The following is a 15,258-nucleotide window of genomic DNA, read 5'->3' as shown; positions in this document are numbered from 1 at the left end:
TCCAATTGGCTAATACAATTCTCTAACCCGCTACCATTGGATTGTTATATCACGTGATCGGATTGTCCTGCTCCATCAGCGCCAATTTTCCAAAAAATAGTTTATGCGGGAAATCGATGAAAAAGAATAAGAACGTGATTATAAAACTTTGGTTTTCAAATATGTGATATGCATCAACCCGAAGTATTTGTTGTATTTGCTTTGTATTTTTCCGTTTGGGTGTGTTTGGTCATTCTACTTCCTAGTTCGCGCTGGCGTAACACCCAATTGGTTTCAGGGGGCAAGTCACGTGACTAGATTCATGACTGCAGCACCCCCAGCGCCAAAATTCAAAATACGTTTATTGTTCTGAAAAGATCGTGACATTTCTGTCAAACAATAATGACTGGATTTTTGTGCTTCTTTCAATTTTTGTTTTATTTTGCGACTAATTGCAAGGTTGTAGAAGAGTACATCCCGAACACTTTGGCTGTTGCTGTGATGTGAAGGTGAGGCTTCGGTTATGTTAGTGAAGTTAGCGTAGCATAGCTTCTTCAAATGACGTCCAATTTGTAATAATGGACAAATCGTCCATTTGTAGTTTTTATTTGTTGTGCTCGTGTACCACCGCCACCATGTAAACAAACAATGCGCGTATTTTGTAAATGTTTACGCGACGTTTACGTCATAATTTGCTTTTAGCATTAGCATCTACCGTAAAGCACTTAAGCGAAATTGCGATGTAGGTGAAGCAACTGACACACGTAATAACGTATTTATTACAATAGGAAATCGGACTGCAAGTAAATTCCGTATGCAATTCGGTCTTACATAACGTTTTCTTTTAATAGTCTAATAACAGCCTGTAAGTAAAAATATTTATTTAATGTCTCTCAGTCATTGCACCAGGGTTTTGTAAAATGCTTGGCTGAAAACGGTCAAAATAATAGAAACCAAATATTATTTTTCAGTCCTACAATTTATATTATGTTGTTTGAAGCGTCTATGACGAACTACGGAGGGGGTGCATCTGTTTCTTTACCTTTGTTTCGTACAGACGTCATGATAAATTTCACGCAACCCCAGCATTGATCTTCTCAATAACACAAAGAGTTGATTAATCGTCACTTAATATCCCTTTTACATTGAATATCTTGGAAACTATTAAGGGTATTAAAGAACATCTGGTAAATTCAGAAAGCTTGTATTCACATTTTTTACATGGAATGTTCAATATGAAAACCATTGCTCAATGACACACATAGAGCCGATAGCCAAATTCTTCCCAAATGTGCCCCAGTATTGCATTGTCAATGATGACACACCCTCTGTTATTTGTGCCTTAAGCTCATCCACTTATCTTGAAATATGTGGCTCATTGTCCATCCATCCATTGATTCATTATCTGCACCGCTTATCCTCAGTAGGGTTGCGGGTGTGCTAGAGCCCATCCCAGCTATCCTCGGGCAGGGGACACCCTGAACTGGTTGCCGGCCGGTCGCAGGGCACCCAGGGACAGACAACTCACTTGCTCATTCACACCAAGGGACAATTTTGACCGGCCAATTAACCTGACATGCATGTTTTCTGAACGATGGAGGAAACCGGAGTGCCCGGAGGAAATCCACGCGCGCATGCAAACTCCACATAGAGGAGGTTCAATCTCATGACCTCAGAACTGTGCCTCACACGCGCTAACCACTGCCCCGCCGTACTCCCCCGCCCATTATCCAATCCTTTCACAAATCCACACAAAAAGGAAATTGGATGGTTAGAATATGAGAACTTGATCAAGCTGGTTTATCAGTTTAACTATTGGATTAACCGTAGCTTGTAAGGTGACATGTGCAGTCGCTTGCTCAAGACACAACAAACTGTTGTAAAGCAGTTCAAACTTGTTCACATCTTCTGAAGTTGAGGGGTGTCCCGTTCTTTTAGCTGGGCAAAGGCACTCATCTGTTATGAATTAACAATGCTATCTCCCTATGGACTTCGTCTCTGGTGGCTCTTTTCTGAATTTTCAGCAAAATGCACGTTGAACAATAGTCCAGGATTCCGTTTTTACAAATTTAAGCACAAAAACACCTTTCCTTGGTGGGGTGAACGCTATTAATAGGTCTGCAAATATATGTATTTTTAAAAACCAATAGCCTTAGAAAATCTTAATGTTAAGCTTTAAAATGGCACAACTTTTATCCTACTACCATTCATAGTTAAGGAGATATGGGGAGTTAAAATGTGCTCGAGGATTTTGGTACATCCTGTAATAAGAATTTACCAAATCTTTAGAACTTCAACATGTATCGAGACCTGTACTGTTTATTTACCATTTAAGGCTTTTCCACATTTTCAAATGCCAATTCCTAATTTAAAAAGTCAATGTGGTGTTTTGCTCCTGTCAACTGATAATTCCAGCGCTTCCTGCGATCAAACTAGCGCTCCCTTCACTGTGAGGGTAGCTTTTGAGGTATGCTCATGGAATAGTGATAGAATTAGCAAGTGAAGCTAATTAAATGTACTTAAAAGTCAAATGACTTGAACATACCCGAAAAATCATTTAGGTGAACTCCTCTTATATGAGAGTTCTGAGTGCATTTGTTATCTGTGAACGCACCATGAACTCGATGCAGAATGACAGCGGGTGCTTTACCTTGTTATTGGTTTTAGTTACTACCTGGTTTCAGTTGTCCACTAAAATAACTTAAATTTAATAAGGAAATGCATCGGTATTGCTTCAAAGTAATAAAATATTCGTTTGATGCTTAATGTGAAAGGAGGGCTTAAAACCCCATGTAGTTCAAAGCCTATTGCAAAAGGGGTTAAAAATCACAGGATATGTGTACTTTGTTTTCATATGTATTATGGTTTATGAGCCAAAGAAATTATTTATTGTCAAAAGTCCTTAATCAGGATCAGTCCACACCTTTGGTTGTGATTTTTATCGCCCAGTTTTGGTGTCTTGTTAAAACTGTTCCATTTCAAGATTATTTCGTCCTGGCGCCAGTGATTTCCCTTGTGAGTAGCGATCAACAATGTTTGCCTATTTTGTTTGCTCCAGACCAGTAAATTAATGTTGTATTTAGAAAACATTAAGTTATCAGATAACAAAATAACTGTGGGTACCAGCTCCCACTTGGCAAATAGAATAGAATATACATTTATTATCATTGTTACAAAATGGCTTGAACATATTGTGACAACGAAATTGGACGTGGCACTCCAGTTACACAATTAACTGTAAGGATTTTTTTTTTTAAAAAGCGCACAATGTTTTGCTCAGAAGGGGGGGTTTTTAAGGGTTATTGTTCTATCTTCGTTATTCATTATCCATTATCCGTTATCGGTCAGTTCATAATACGCTACAAAGCCTAGGAGCCGGGACACTTACTCTCAGCCAAAAGGCCAAGCTAAGGTCCTAGCCCTAAAGCCTTGCTGCGGTCATTGCGAATGCACCGTTCCCGGAGGTACTGCAATACCGGGCCGATGCGCGAACACACTTAAACATAGTTGCGGAGATGATTGTATATATAATGTCTACAATTGCTGCAAATCATTTTACACAACCTCAGGCCTTGAAGACAGACACTAACCGTCCCTTTGGATCATAAGGATTAAATATAGTACACTACACATGACAAAAAGAGCAGAGTACTTGGAGATTCTGCTAATTCAAGTAGCAATCTTAAAAAAAATTCTATCTAACCATACTTGTACAAGCACATCAAATATATACAACATACCCCCAAGAGTTATCACAGTGTTTGCCATAATTAGAGAGATCCTTGCTGGCCGCCAGGGTTTAATCAGTTTGCCAGAGTCTCATAAACTTGTAAGCAAATTAGATGATGAACAGATTTCCTTTTTGCATGTGTCATTGCCTTTCATAATTAGTGTATTTTTGATTTAATAGTTTACAAAGGCACACATCCATCACATATTTTGCCTCTTGATTTTATATCATAATTTAATTATTCTATATTTTATTTTTTATTTTATTGTTTGTTAACATCCATTGTAGCCTTGTCATCCTGGAAGCGGGATTACTTCATTTGCGGTCCCTTCTCAAGGTTTCTTAATTTTCCTCATGCTGAGGTTTTTGAGTTTTCCTAGCCCTCATGTAGGTTCTAGATCAGGGGGTGGTGTAATAAAAGTCTGTAGTTTGCAATAGTCTGTGGTCTGTGCAGCCCTTTAAGACTCTTTGTGATTAAGAGTGATACAAATAAACATGACTTGACTTGATTTTGCCCTACAAATGCACCAAATCGATGTGGTTGAACTGAAAATGCATGCCCGTGACTGTCTTAGATTGTCTGTCCCCCCAATTTGATGGGACTATACATTATAAGATGTTTATTTTTTTCGTGTGTGTCTTTTTAAAGCAGATCAGTGGGATATCTTGCGCAACCGGTTAACCATGAGACGGAGCCCAAGGAGACCTCTGATCCTTAAAAGAAGCAAGCCTTCTTTTCAGCAGAGTGACCCGCCCACGACTCAGGATGCATCCGGGGCTCAGAAAGATCCAGGAACCTCATCTTTCTCTCTGCAATTCCCGGAAGGCGTGCGCGTCCTGGATCATCCCTTCTTCCCAAGCACACAAGTGGTGGTCATTCCCAAGACGGCTGAGCTGCGCAGCGTCATAGAAGCGCTGACTGTCAAAGGAAAGGAGAGCGGCACTCAGGGGCCCAACAAATTCATCCTACTGGGTGAGAGTGGTACCCTGGGCTCCCCAGGCAAGGAAAACGCTGCCTTTTCAGGGAGCATGATGAGAAACCAAGATTCTCAAAGCCCTGCCTTCCCTGGAATCAAACAATGTAGGAGTGTTTTTGTTTTGCCATTTGATTGCCACTTTATAGTGCAGGGGTGTCAAACTCATTTTTACCGAGGGCCACATCCGCCTCCTCAAAAAGCCTGATTTAACTTATAAATGTAACTAAGTATACTTGGTATGTAAAAAAATTAAACTACTCCTTAATGCAAAGTTACTTTAAATGTATTAAAGTCATGTCACAAACGTTACAGTTGCATTGAAAAAATGTCAATACACGTATATGTTATAAAATAAATACAGTGATACTTCTACACATGACCTACTCGGGCTACAAATTTTGACCACTAAAAAATGTCAATGTAGGTAAAATGTTATGTTTTGAATCACCACAAAGATTATTGGTCTTTTATAGTTAAAAATCATGTAGGATACAGACGTTGCCCTATTTACGAACGAGAAGAAAGTTGCTTCAGTGCTATACTTTTTATGTTCAAGGTTTATATAAGTATGTTTAAGGCTTGTATAAGTAACCTGTATTGTTTTGTACTAAAAAAAATAAACATTTCATAAAATAATAAGCTCGATAAAGATAAATAAAGTTGAGTTTGACTTACTTTTGGAAGATGGGCTTCAAGAGGTCCTACTCCGTGGTAGAGATTGGACGGAAAATAAAGCGATCCAACCATTATCTCAACAGCATCAAGCTTCCATATTCCACTTTCATTTCAAAAGAAACGGTTCGCCTCTTCATTACACTTTACACCATTAAACAATAAAAATGTCAAAGTTTTTAGCGTGCTGGAGATACAGTATAGAATGTTTACTCACTAACTAGGAAGAGGAAGCGTATTTCTTCTTTGGGGTGGATGCTGGGTGTGCTCTATTAACGCCACACGCCGGTAGTGGCGGAAAGAAGCACCACAGTACTGTACTCGGAAAAAGGTGCACACAATACAAAATCTAACTTGCAGCAATGTCCGGATATTTTTCGACATCCCGAAAAAAATGTTCTTAACTACCGTTTTTGGGAAGTCAAAGTGTCGTAAGTAGGGGATCGTCTGTATATGCCAATTTGTTGACCAGCAAGTATTATAAAAGATGTACGTTTATATGATAGTTCACGTATTTGGGCTGTGTACATTGTTACACAGAATGACAATACAAGGAAATTATTTTATTTATTTTATTGAAATCAATATTGTTTTTTGTTTTGTTTTTTTACCACCAGGAGGTGCTAAACAATGCACACTGACTTTAAAAGAGATAAAATATACAATAATTTTCATTCAACTTTGATTGTTAATTCTTGACAAAAAATCAATCAAATTGAATTTAATTTTCCATGTTTACGTTTTAAACCTAAAATGCGGCAAAAGTTTGAGAAGTCCCAGAAGGTAAAATACTTGTGAATGATTTTCTTGATCTTTTAGGAGTTATGTGGTGGTATGTGAAATATATATACAGTATTGCCATTTGTATTGAAAAACTGGTTTGCTGCTAGAAGTCAGTTCACTACTTTTTATTATACTATTGTTATAATGCACTCGTTTTCAGTGCACAATTATTACAAAAACAAATTGCACTTACATCATAGGCTTCTCTCCAAGCACTACCTATTGAATTATTTTCCGTTTATCCTGTCACTCTCATCTCGTTTTTTTCAGTGTTTATTACGAGTTTGTCTTGTTCATCCTCGAGTGACTTGACTTATTTCGTTGCAAACAATGTACACTATGTTGTTATCAATGGCAATAAAGACAATTCTAATTATACATGATTTGTTACATTCCAGTGAAAAGGGAAGAAGATGATGTAAATTTCAACAACAGCCTCACCAACATGCAGTGGTTGGAAACCTGTGATGCGTTGCAGGCAGGGCCTAGCAATGACAAACCCAATAGCACGCTGCATTCTGTGCATGAAGCAGCATGCAGCTCATCACCCAAGGTTATTTTAAGATCCCTGTTGACCAGTTACAAAATCTTCTTAGTTTCAACAATTTTTTGTTTTGCAGCCAACTGCAGCCCCCTCCAACATCCAAAGCGACACCAGGTCCAAGAAGCCCCCTTTCTCCTACCTGACCATGATCCAGTTTGCTATCAACAGCAGTAAGGATGGTCAATTGACCCTGAAGGAGATCTATGAGTGGCTGCAAGAGCACTTTGACTACTTCAGGGATGAAAACAGGCGCGGCTGGAAGGTGCAAACAGCCTATCATTATGGATTTTACTGTGGATATTTATCTCTTTTGTTTCTTTCGGCAGAATTGTGTCCGGCATACCCTATCTATGCATAAAATGTTCCTCCGAATTCTGTCGACTGACAGGAAACAGTCCTTCTGGACCATTCAACCTGAGGCCAACCGAGGCCTCACACTGGATCAGGTGTACACGGTCAGACACACATGTCAATTTCTGCTTTAAGCCCCGCGCGCACCTGGCATCCCTCGGGTGCAACGCAAATGATGATCTGTGTTTTTTTGCTTCTGGTGTCGAGTGTGCACCTTTTGGAGGTGCTGGCCCAGCGCCAAATGCATAGAGTATGGATCGAGAATCCGTGGCTCTTTTCGTGAGTATATCTGGCTCAGAGACAAAGTAAGGGCCAAAGAAATCTCTGCAACATTCCAATTTTAGGGTATGCAAAGTCAAATCAACACAGAAATCCATGGGTTTGGTCCGATGTGAGATCTTAACTGGCACAATTTGGATAGGAAACAACGTTGGCTTAATGATTACGTTATCATAATTTGATAGAATTCCCCCTCAATGCCACACCAGTACATAGCACCACGAGCTGGACTGTGGTTCTGTTTCGATGAAGGTGATGGCCCAGTCTTGATTACCTCGGCGGTAGAGCGGTGAGGAACCTCAAAGGTTGGAGACCAGTTCGGGAAGAGGACTACAGGACGCAGTGTGTTAAAGGCAGTAAGGGCCGTTGGCTCAATTGGGGCTAAGCAAGGTTCTCTGGTTGCTTGTTAAGCTGGTTCCAGAGAAATCATTTTGCCTCTTGTCTGCTCACTGGCTTCTTTCAAACTGAATTGCGAGGTTTCCCGCGTATGCTCACAGCTCCAGCCTCTTGTGGGTAGAGGCGGGGGCTCCCACTTGTCTGGCCCGGGGAGTTGTCACGGCGACCTTTGCTTCATACATACAAAACAACACCCCACTACTAGGTGTTACCAGATAACTCAGTCACTGAAAATAATTAAATTAATGCATAGTATTTGATACACAATTTCTGACACTCTCATTTTCTTTTTTTGACATTGCACAACAGAATTCTGACCCAAGGTTAACTATGCCACAAGGTGAAGTTATCAAACATGCAACATTTCCCTTTCGGTATAATTAGAGTCGTAGTTCAGTCCATCTCATAATGCTAGATATTGGTGTGACGTTAACGGGGAATTCTATCAAATTACAGTAACGTAATAAGCTGAATGTGCTTTTCTGTCCAAATATTGCCAGTTTAATCCAAAAGGAACGACGCAATTTGGTCCATGACCGCTGCAAACACCAAAGATAACAACAGAAAAGTACGACCTCTCACATCTGTGTTGCAATCTGGAACTACCGCAAATTCCGGACTACAGAGCGCACCTGACCGGTGTAATAAGTGATACCAGATGTCACCACAGTGTTTCGTTATTAGAATCTGGCTGTTTTCCTCGGTATTCTCCACAGTGTCGTTGCCCTGGTGCTGTGTTCTAAAAATATAGGGCTTAAACCATATTTTACGTGACACAGCCCTCATTCGTGTTTTCGTTCAGCGCAGTAGTAAATATGTGCTTGTCTTCATGCTACATGATTTTGGGGTTGAGGCCACCTTGTATGATACCATGATCCGAAAAATCGCAGATAGGCAACTTTGGGTAAAGCTAAAAACAGCTTCATGGGTGCGGTGAGCAGCGCCATTGCCGTTATGCAGACAAAGGTGTCAACGCCGAATTCCCCACACAAATGGCGTTAAGTGTGCGCGGGGCTTTACACTGCACCATTCCTGATTATTTTTTCTTGCAATTGCATTTTACTTAAAATAGTTGATGTTGTTCATACAGCCCAGATGTAATCTAGTGGAAGCGGCTTTAGCCCAACCTGTACCAGTTTCATCTCACCAGGTAATATTTTTGCATTCTGATTTCTAAGGAGCTGAGGCTGGAATTTACATTTTCTTGAATATACAGTGCCATGCGAAATTATTTGGCTTCTCTGAACTTTTTAAACTTTCACCACATTTCAAACAGAAAGCTAGAAATGGATTACCGTATTTTCCGCACTATAAGGTGCACCGGGTTATAGGGCGCACCCCGAAAAAATAGTTTTTGGTCTTACATTTTCCATGCATAAGGCGCACTGGATTATAAGGTGCTACAATGGGAACGTCGACAAAACAGTGAGGTAGTTCAGTCAAACTTATTACCCCCTTAACATTCCGAAAGCTTGCAAAGAAGCAAATACGTGTCTCAGACATGCACGGAAACAGTGTCTGTACGATGTCACTTAAAGTTCCAAATATCATTCGGAAGGTTAAAGTCTTGGGATTCAAGAAATGCCAACCATTCCTTAGTTTCTATGTTCTTTTTCGCTCGCAACTTTACTGTGCATATGACAATAAACACTTGGAATTGAGTTTAATTTCAAAATAGATATCACAGAAACATCGAGATCAGTCTGAAACAAGATACTGGGAAAATATATAGCCGGAGTAGCTCACCAAAGTCGTTGTGTTCAATAATAATGTGCAACCATGGTCCTCTTATATCCGTGAGTGTAGTAAATCCAGGAGAGTAAAATATTTACAAATACAGTACAGAATAGTAAAATACTGTTTCCTCTATGTTCAACCTAACATGCTATTCACATTCATCTTTTTTTGGCCAATTGTAGGCTTTGTTTTGCCCCTTTAGCCTATGCAAGCCTGTAAATGATAAAAAGGATCCGCCCCCTTTACCTCAGAATAACTTTAGCCAATAGTGATCGTTTCAAATGATGATTGACACATTGGTTAGCCAATTGCAGGCTTTGTTTTGCCCCTTTAGCCTATGCGAGCCTGTAAATGATAAAAAAGATCTGTCCCCTTTACCTCCGAATAACTTTAGCCAATAGTATCGATTCAAATGATGATTGACACATTGGTTAGCCAATGAAATGCCGGTATATAAATCCCAGCATACACCGCGGACTACTTCGCGGTCGGGGGAAAATCTAGTCGGCGGCTGCTTGCATTGGTTGCAAGACTTTGCGACTTAATATTGATCCATATATAAGGCGCACTGTATCATAAAGCGCATGGTCAGCTTTTGAAAAAAATCAAGGCTTTTAGGTGCGCCTTGTAGTGCGGAAAATACGGTAGTTTGTCGAAAATCAACAATATGTGGGACACAATTGTGAAGTGGGGAAAAAATATTGGATAATTCATTCTTTTTTTTCAACAAACTTAAATCTGAAAAATGGGCAGTGGAATTCCTGGAGCATCTCTGAATGTTCCAATTTTGTCCTAAATTAGGCGGACAAACTTTTTGAGTCTCAGGCCACACAGGATTGAAAGAAAATTGGCTAAGGGGAGAAAATAGCTTGCATTTTTTTTTTCGTATATACCAATACAGTCTCAAATTTTATACCTCAGGAGTCCATGAGGGGAAAAGATAACGTAGGCCGAACTAAATTTTCTCATATTGTCGCTGTCATTTCTATAAAAAAAAAACATGCAGACATTCACAAGTACATGTTATTTTTCTTTTCGCTCCTTAGTTTGTATTGTTTTGCCTTTAAATCATTTATTCAGATAAAAGCAAGTGATACATTATGTTCCCTTTTAAAGCACTAAATTTGATTTTAGGCATTGAAATCACCAAATGCAATACTGTAACGCTGGCTTAGTTTTTTGAGTTTTCTTTTTTCAATAAATTACAGAAAAATCTCGATTCATTAAATAGATGAGAAAAAGAGCAAGTGAAGAAAATTGTGGTTAGTTATTTGAATGTTGGGGACAGGAGTTGCACCAATTCAACAAATCTTCATTAATAGTACTTTTTAACAATTGAATATGTATAATCATTGCATTTAACATGTATTGCATCATATTTTTAACATTTTTGTTTGGCAGGCTGGATGATAAGGCCTTACGGGTCGCATGTGGCCCCCGGGCCACAGTTTGCCCAACCTGGTCTTAAATGACTGATGATATATAAAATCCACAAGTTTGTAGTGTGTGTGTGATAGTGTCAGTGTTTTGTTTTAAAGCAGAGAGCCACATGAAGACCAGAGAACACACCAGGGGAGGGTCTGAGACGAGGGGGCCTAATACTTTTGCAAGGCACTATCGACATAAATGATGGCGTTACTTGTCTTACGATGTTAGAAGTCACATGTTTCAGCTTGTTCTTTCAACAGCAGCAAGATCAAACACTTCCCATGACAAAGAAAGCACCAACTGGCTCCAGTAAGTGCAATTTTCATAAATTACACCGGGGATCCGCAACTCGTTCTCTCGGGCATAAACTCCTGACTGGAGAACTTGGCTGCAATGCAAAACTCCGGCGCATCTCTCATTCGCTTGTTTTTCACTTTCTCCGCTGTTGCCTGTGTTAAAATAGCGCTGTCTTTTTAAAGGGGCAGCGTTACAAGCCAGGCAGGTGGCTGCTTTAAACAAACTGTCGGGTGTGTGATTGGGCATGGACCCCTATGTTAAAGAGAGAACTATAACTTCACAGAAATAAAATTTGAATTGCATTAATGTGATTTTATTTACTGTACCTTTTCAAAAAGTTGCTTTTAAATTTTTGTGAATGCATGCTGTGTTTCATTGCACTCTTTGTTGGCCAGATAAGGGGCACACTATACATGTTCCATTTTGTTATTTTCTTTTTTGCGGCTCCAAGCAAATGTGTTTTTTAGGTTTTTCTGCTCCAATATGATTCTTTCGATTTCTGGGGTTGCAGCCCCCTGGGTTGAACAAGAACATGTCAACCTTATTTTTGTTTTTGAGTTTCAGCGAGGCAGATGAAGCCACTTCTGCTCCGACCACCCTCTAAATCGGGCCCCGTCCAGCTGCCTGTAAACATCTGTAGCCCCACCAGAGCCAAGAGGCGGAGAAATGCGTTAGAGGTGGCAATTTGTTATTTTTCAGCTCACAATTGTGTTTTCAAGGAAATATAGAATTTATTAGTGCTATTTCATTTAGGGGTGCATCAAAAGATTATATCAAAAATAAATTGTGTATTGTTTAGCGCCTCTCAGTGGTGAAAAACTTCATTCATTAAGAAAAAAATATTGATTAGTTAACATGAGGCTCACCGAGAGGAAGCTGACATTATTGTCTTCCATCTTGCTGCTACGTACACCCCCAAAAAAATAAACCCTATGTAAAGGAATGATAAGAAAAATGGTGCGGTTTGGTCACTTTAAAGTTTCCGTAGTTTGTATTTTTCTTTGACCTTTGTAGCATTTTTGTTTTTGACAGAAGTGCAGTTGAGGTGTCTGCGGATCTGTTGTGAAAATAGCTAATCATTCTGATTTTCTAATGGTTCTCTTCCAATAATTAGCCTATCATAACCAAGTAACAACATAGAAAAAACGTCATAAGTTGTTATAAAAACTGGGTTTCCTTTGGCCAACTAGTAACAAAAAAATGGTTTGAGACCCCTGCTGTAGAATGTGCCATTGTGAATAATTGAAATTGAAAGGTGCAAAAATCCTTGACACAAAAATGTAATTGGTGATTAATTTGACCCTTGTTTTACAGGGTGTCCTGAAAAATGTATACACACTTTGACATTAAATAACCAATAAACTCTTTTTTTCTTTTACAGTTTGGATTTTGAAGTAAGAACGGTGGATGCCGGGCTTACATTTGTACAAATAAATTGTTCTGAAAGCGTTTTGATGGCTATTTAAAGTCAAAATGTGTATACATTTTTGGGACACCCAGTATATGATGCTGTTTTTAAATGTAACATCATTGATTGATGTGTAGTGAAGTAAAGTGAGAGATAACTTTCTTATCGTGTGTGACCAGGACGTGGTGCTGACGAAGGATGAGACCCCGCAGGAAAAAGTGCTGAATGAGGGGCAAGTGCGTAAAACCCCACAGCGCAGAAGCCCCAAAACGCTTGGCCGCAGACAGGCCAGCCGCTCCAGACGGAAACAGCGTCTGGTGTGCACGCAGCACGAAGAACCGCTGCTACTCTACTCTCAAAACTCCGACCAAGACTCCGGCATCGCCACCTCCTCCACCTGTCTGGATACCGAGCTAGACAGCCTCCAGGAAGGCCGGCTCCACTCCTACAAGACCCCTATTAAAGGGGGCCGGCGCTTGGCCTCCTCCACTCCCAGCAAGGCGCCGGCTGAGGGCGAAGGCCGGAGCGTGCTGGACTTCAGCCCCATCCGCACACCGAATGGCCCGACCCGCACCCCCTTGCACGACTACACTACTTTCAGCATGAGCGGGACCCCCTTTAAGGAGTGGGCCCTCTTCTCTGATGGCGCCGGAGAGATGCCCCTTGCTGGTGGCGGCAGCCCCCCTACCCACCGCTCATTCACAGAGGGTCTGGTGCTGGACACCATGAACGACAGCCTGAGCAAGATCCTGGTGGACCTCAGCTTCGGCCTGGATGAGGTTCAGGACCTGGGCTTGGCTGAAATCAGCCTGTCGGAGATCATACCGTAGCTCACATCGTTGTGCATACACAAGTTATGAGGGTGGGCCTTATAGAGGATTTCCAAAATGTGTAATGTCTGAATATGGTGTGAAACCATGAGAAAACAAATCTTGTGAAGTTTCTGATGGATCGGATATATTTCGGAGGTGTCCCAGGTCCAATTTGGCTAGGTAATATAAGCAATATTAGCTGTGCTTTTAAAAGGGTATTTTTAAGTGCATTTGAAATGTGGGCTCAAAAGACTCACATAGGGTGTAAAACAGCGGTTCCTAAAGTAAGGCCCCGCCCCTCCATTGATCCGCCCCCCCCCTGAACGATACCAGAAAGCATTTGAACACGTTTGTTTACATAAAAAGAAGTCAAAGTATCCTTGCGCGTTTTTGGTTCTAACGGGATTCGATTGAGAGCGCCAAACTACCGCTGGACTACCAGTGATCTTGATAGGCATTGAGCTTTATGTCATATTCTCACTGTTCAGTCACAGTACCAGAGACGAGTGTTATTTAGGCTGTGCGTGTTACAATGACAATTCATGTGTCTCTTACAATGCTTGGAAGAGTATGAAGGAATACAATTTATTGTCATTGTAACATTAAAAACCGCACATTCGTCTCTAGTACTATGACTAAAAATATTGTAAAAAAAATTCTAATGACATGAAATTGACTGCCTTTTCGCAAGTCATCTATACCACTAGCGGTTTAGTGCTCTGATAACTAAGCTGATCTCGGATTTGTTAGGACGTGTTCACGGCACACCAGGTGTAAAACCTTGGGGGAAAGACATGCATGTCACATTTGTGTGGTAAACATTATTTTAGTATCAAATTTTATTCATTGGTCCGTTTCAGATATTGTTTGAGCCATGCCAAGTATTAGAGTGAAAAAGTATGGCGGCTGCAAATGCAACGGGGGAGCAACGGAGATCTGGTTCATTCCTTCCCGTGGAGATCCTAAACAAAAACATCTCCCCCACCACTACGCCCGCTGTCTCCATGGCCGTTTTCTTTTCTTGATCGTGGAAGCGAAAGGATTGACGCAGCACTTCCCTTAAGGGGGGCAGCTGCTTTACCATCATCGGCTGCTCGTTCTGGCTAACGGAGCAGACCTTCGTCACTTTCCCCGTTACATTCGCAGTCGCCATACTTTTCACTTGAATACTTGTCTTTATAGAAGGCCAAGAGTGCCACAAATCAATTAGGAAAACGAGCATGCAATTAATGAGAACGGCCTAAAACCGAACATTCAATTGACAAAACGGCCTTTTGAAATAAAAAGCTTTAAACTATTTCAATTTTATCATAATCGGATGTTACATATATTTTGAAATTTTACGGCGGCAAACTATTTCATAATAATGTAAATTGAAATAAAAATATACTCTGTTAAAATAACCATAAATAGAACCTTGGAAATTCAGTCATATTACATTATTATGAAAAGTATGCTGTGTTAATATTTTAAAAAATAAATTTTGGTAATATTTGAAAAAACTTACCAAAGACTTAATTATAAAATGCCGTTTTTATAAATCGATTGTTCTTTCTTAAGGCTGTTTATCAATGATATATTCGTTTTAAGGCTGTTTTGATGAAATGAATGTTTGATTTTAAGTTTTTAGTGTAGTTAACTGAATTACGGCCTTCTTGGGCTTCCATGTCTCTGCTCAAATTGCATCTGAAACGGAGTCGAAACAAAATTAGCGATAAATAAAATATGATAAAAGAAAGAAAAAGATATCATCTTTAAAGCAAATCTCTGACTGCTTATTTGACTGGGTCAATTTGGGCTTTGGGGCACCTCTTAGATTTGTCCTATATGTTCGGAACGTCACAAAATGTGTTCTTTCATAATTT

The 15,258-nt window shown here is 40.1% G+C and overlaps 1 protein-coding gene across 5 annotated transcripts; it reads left to right on the top strand.

The window, feature by feature from the left end:
• The first annotated feature begins 289 nt into the window (after positions 1–289).
• foxm1 (forkhead box M1) lies at positions 290–15,114 on the top strand. 5 transcript variants are annotated; one of them, XM_088347092.1, is made up of 9 exons: positions 290–488; positions 4,362–4,790; positions 6,540–6,694; positions 6,762–6,947; positions 7,012–7,140; positions 8,802–8,861; positions 11,137–11,185; positions 11,732–11,850; positions 12,761–15,114. In XM_088347092.1, the coding sequence occupies exons 2-9, from the start codon at positions 4,394–4,396 to the stop codon at positions 13,409–13,411; spliced, it is 1,746 nt and encodes a 581-aa protein (XP_088203218.1). In that variant the 5' UTR covers positions 290–488; positions 4,362–4,393; the 3' UTR covers positions 13,412–15,114. The 5 variants fall into 5 exon arrangements, with proteins under 5 accessions (XP_088203218.1, XP_088203221.1, XP_088203217.1 ...); XM_088347095.1 differs by having other exon boundaries at positions 4,359–4,790; positions 11,738–11,850; XM_088347091.1 differs by having other exon boundaries at positions 4,359–4,790.
• The last annotated feature ends 144 nt before the right edge of the window (positions 15,115–15,258 follow it).

Source organism: Urocampus carinirostris, chromosome 11 (genome assembly GCF_059441175.1).
Source record: "Urocampus carinirostris isolate Australia breed hairy pipefish chromosome 11, RoL_Ucar_1.0, whole genome shotgun sequence".
Classification (NCBI taxonomy): Eukaryota; Metazoa; Chordata; class Actinopteri; order Syngnathiformes; family Syngnathidae; genus Urocampus; species Urocampus carinirostris.
The sequence above is the reverse complement of the archived record's forward strand: the minus strand, read 5'-3'. Positions and strand labels throughout refer to the sequence as shown.

Excerpts from the sequence above, each read along its gene's own strand:
- foxm1 (XM_088347092.1), top strand. The coding sequence starts at position 4,394 with ATGAGACGGAGCCCAAGGAGACCTCTGATCCTTAAAAGAAGCAAGCCT. Across the intron at positions 4,791-6,539 it reads CTTCCCTGGAATCAAACAAT|TGAAAAGGGAAGAAGATGAT; the intron begins GTAGGAGTGTTT and ends GTTACATTCCAG. Across the intron at positions 6,695-6,761 it reads CATGCAGCTCATCACCCAAG|CCAACTGCAGCCCCCTCCAA; the intron begins GTTATTTTAAGA and ends TTTGTTTTGCAG.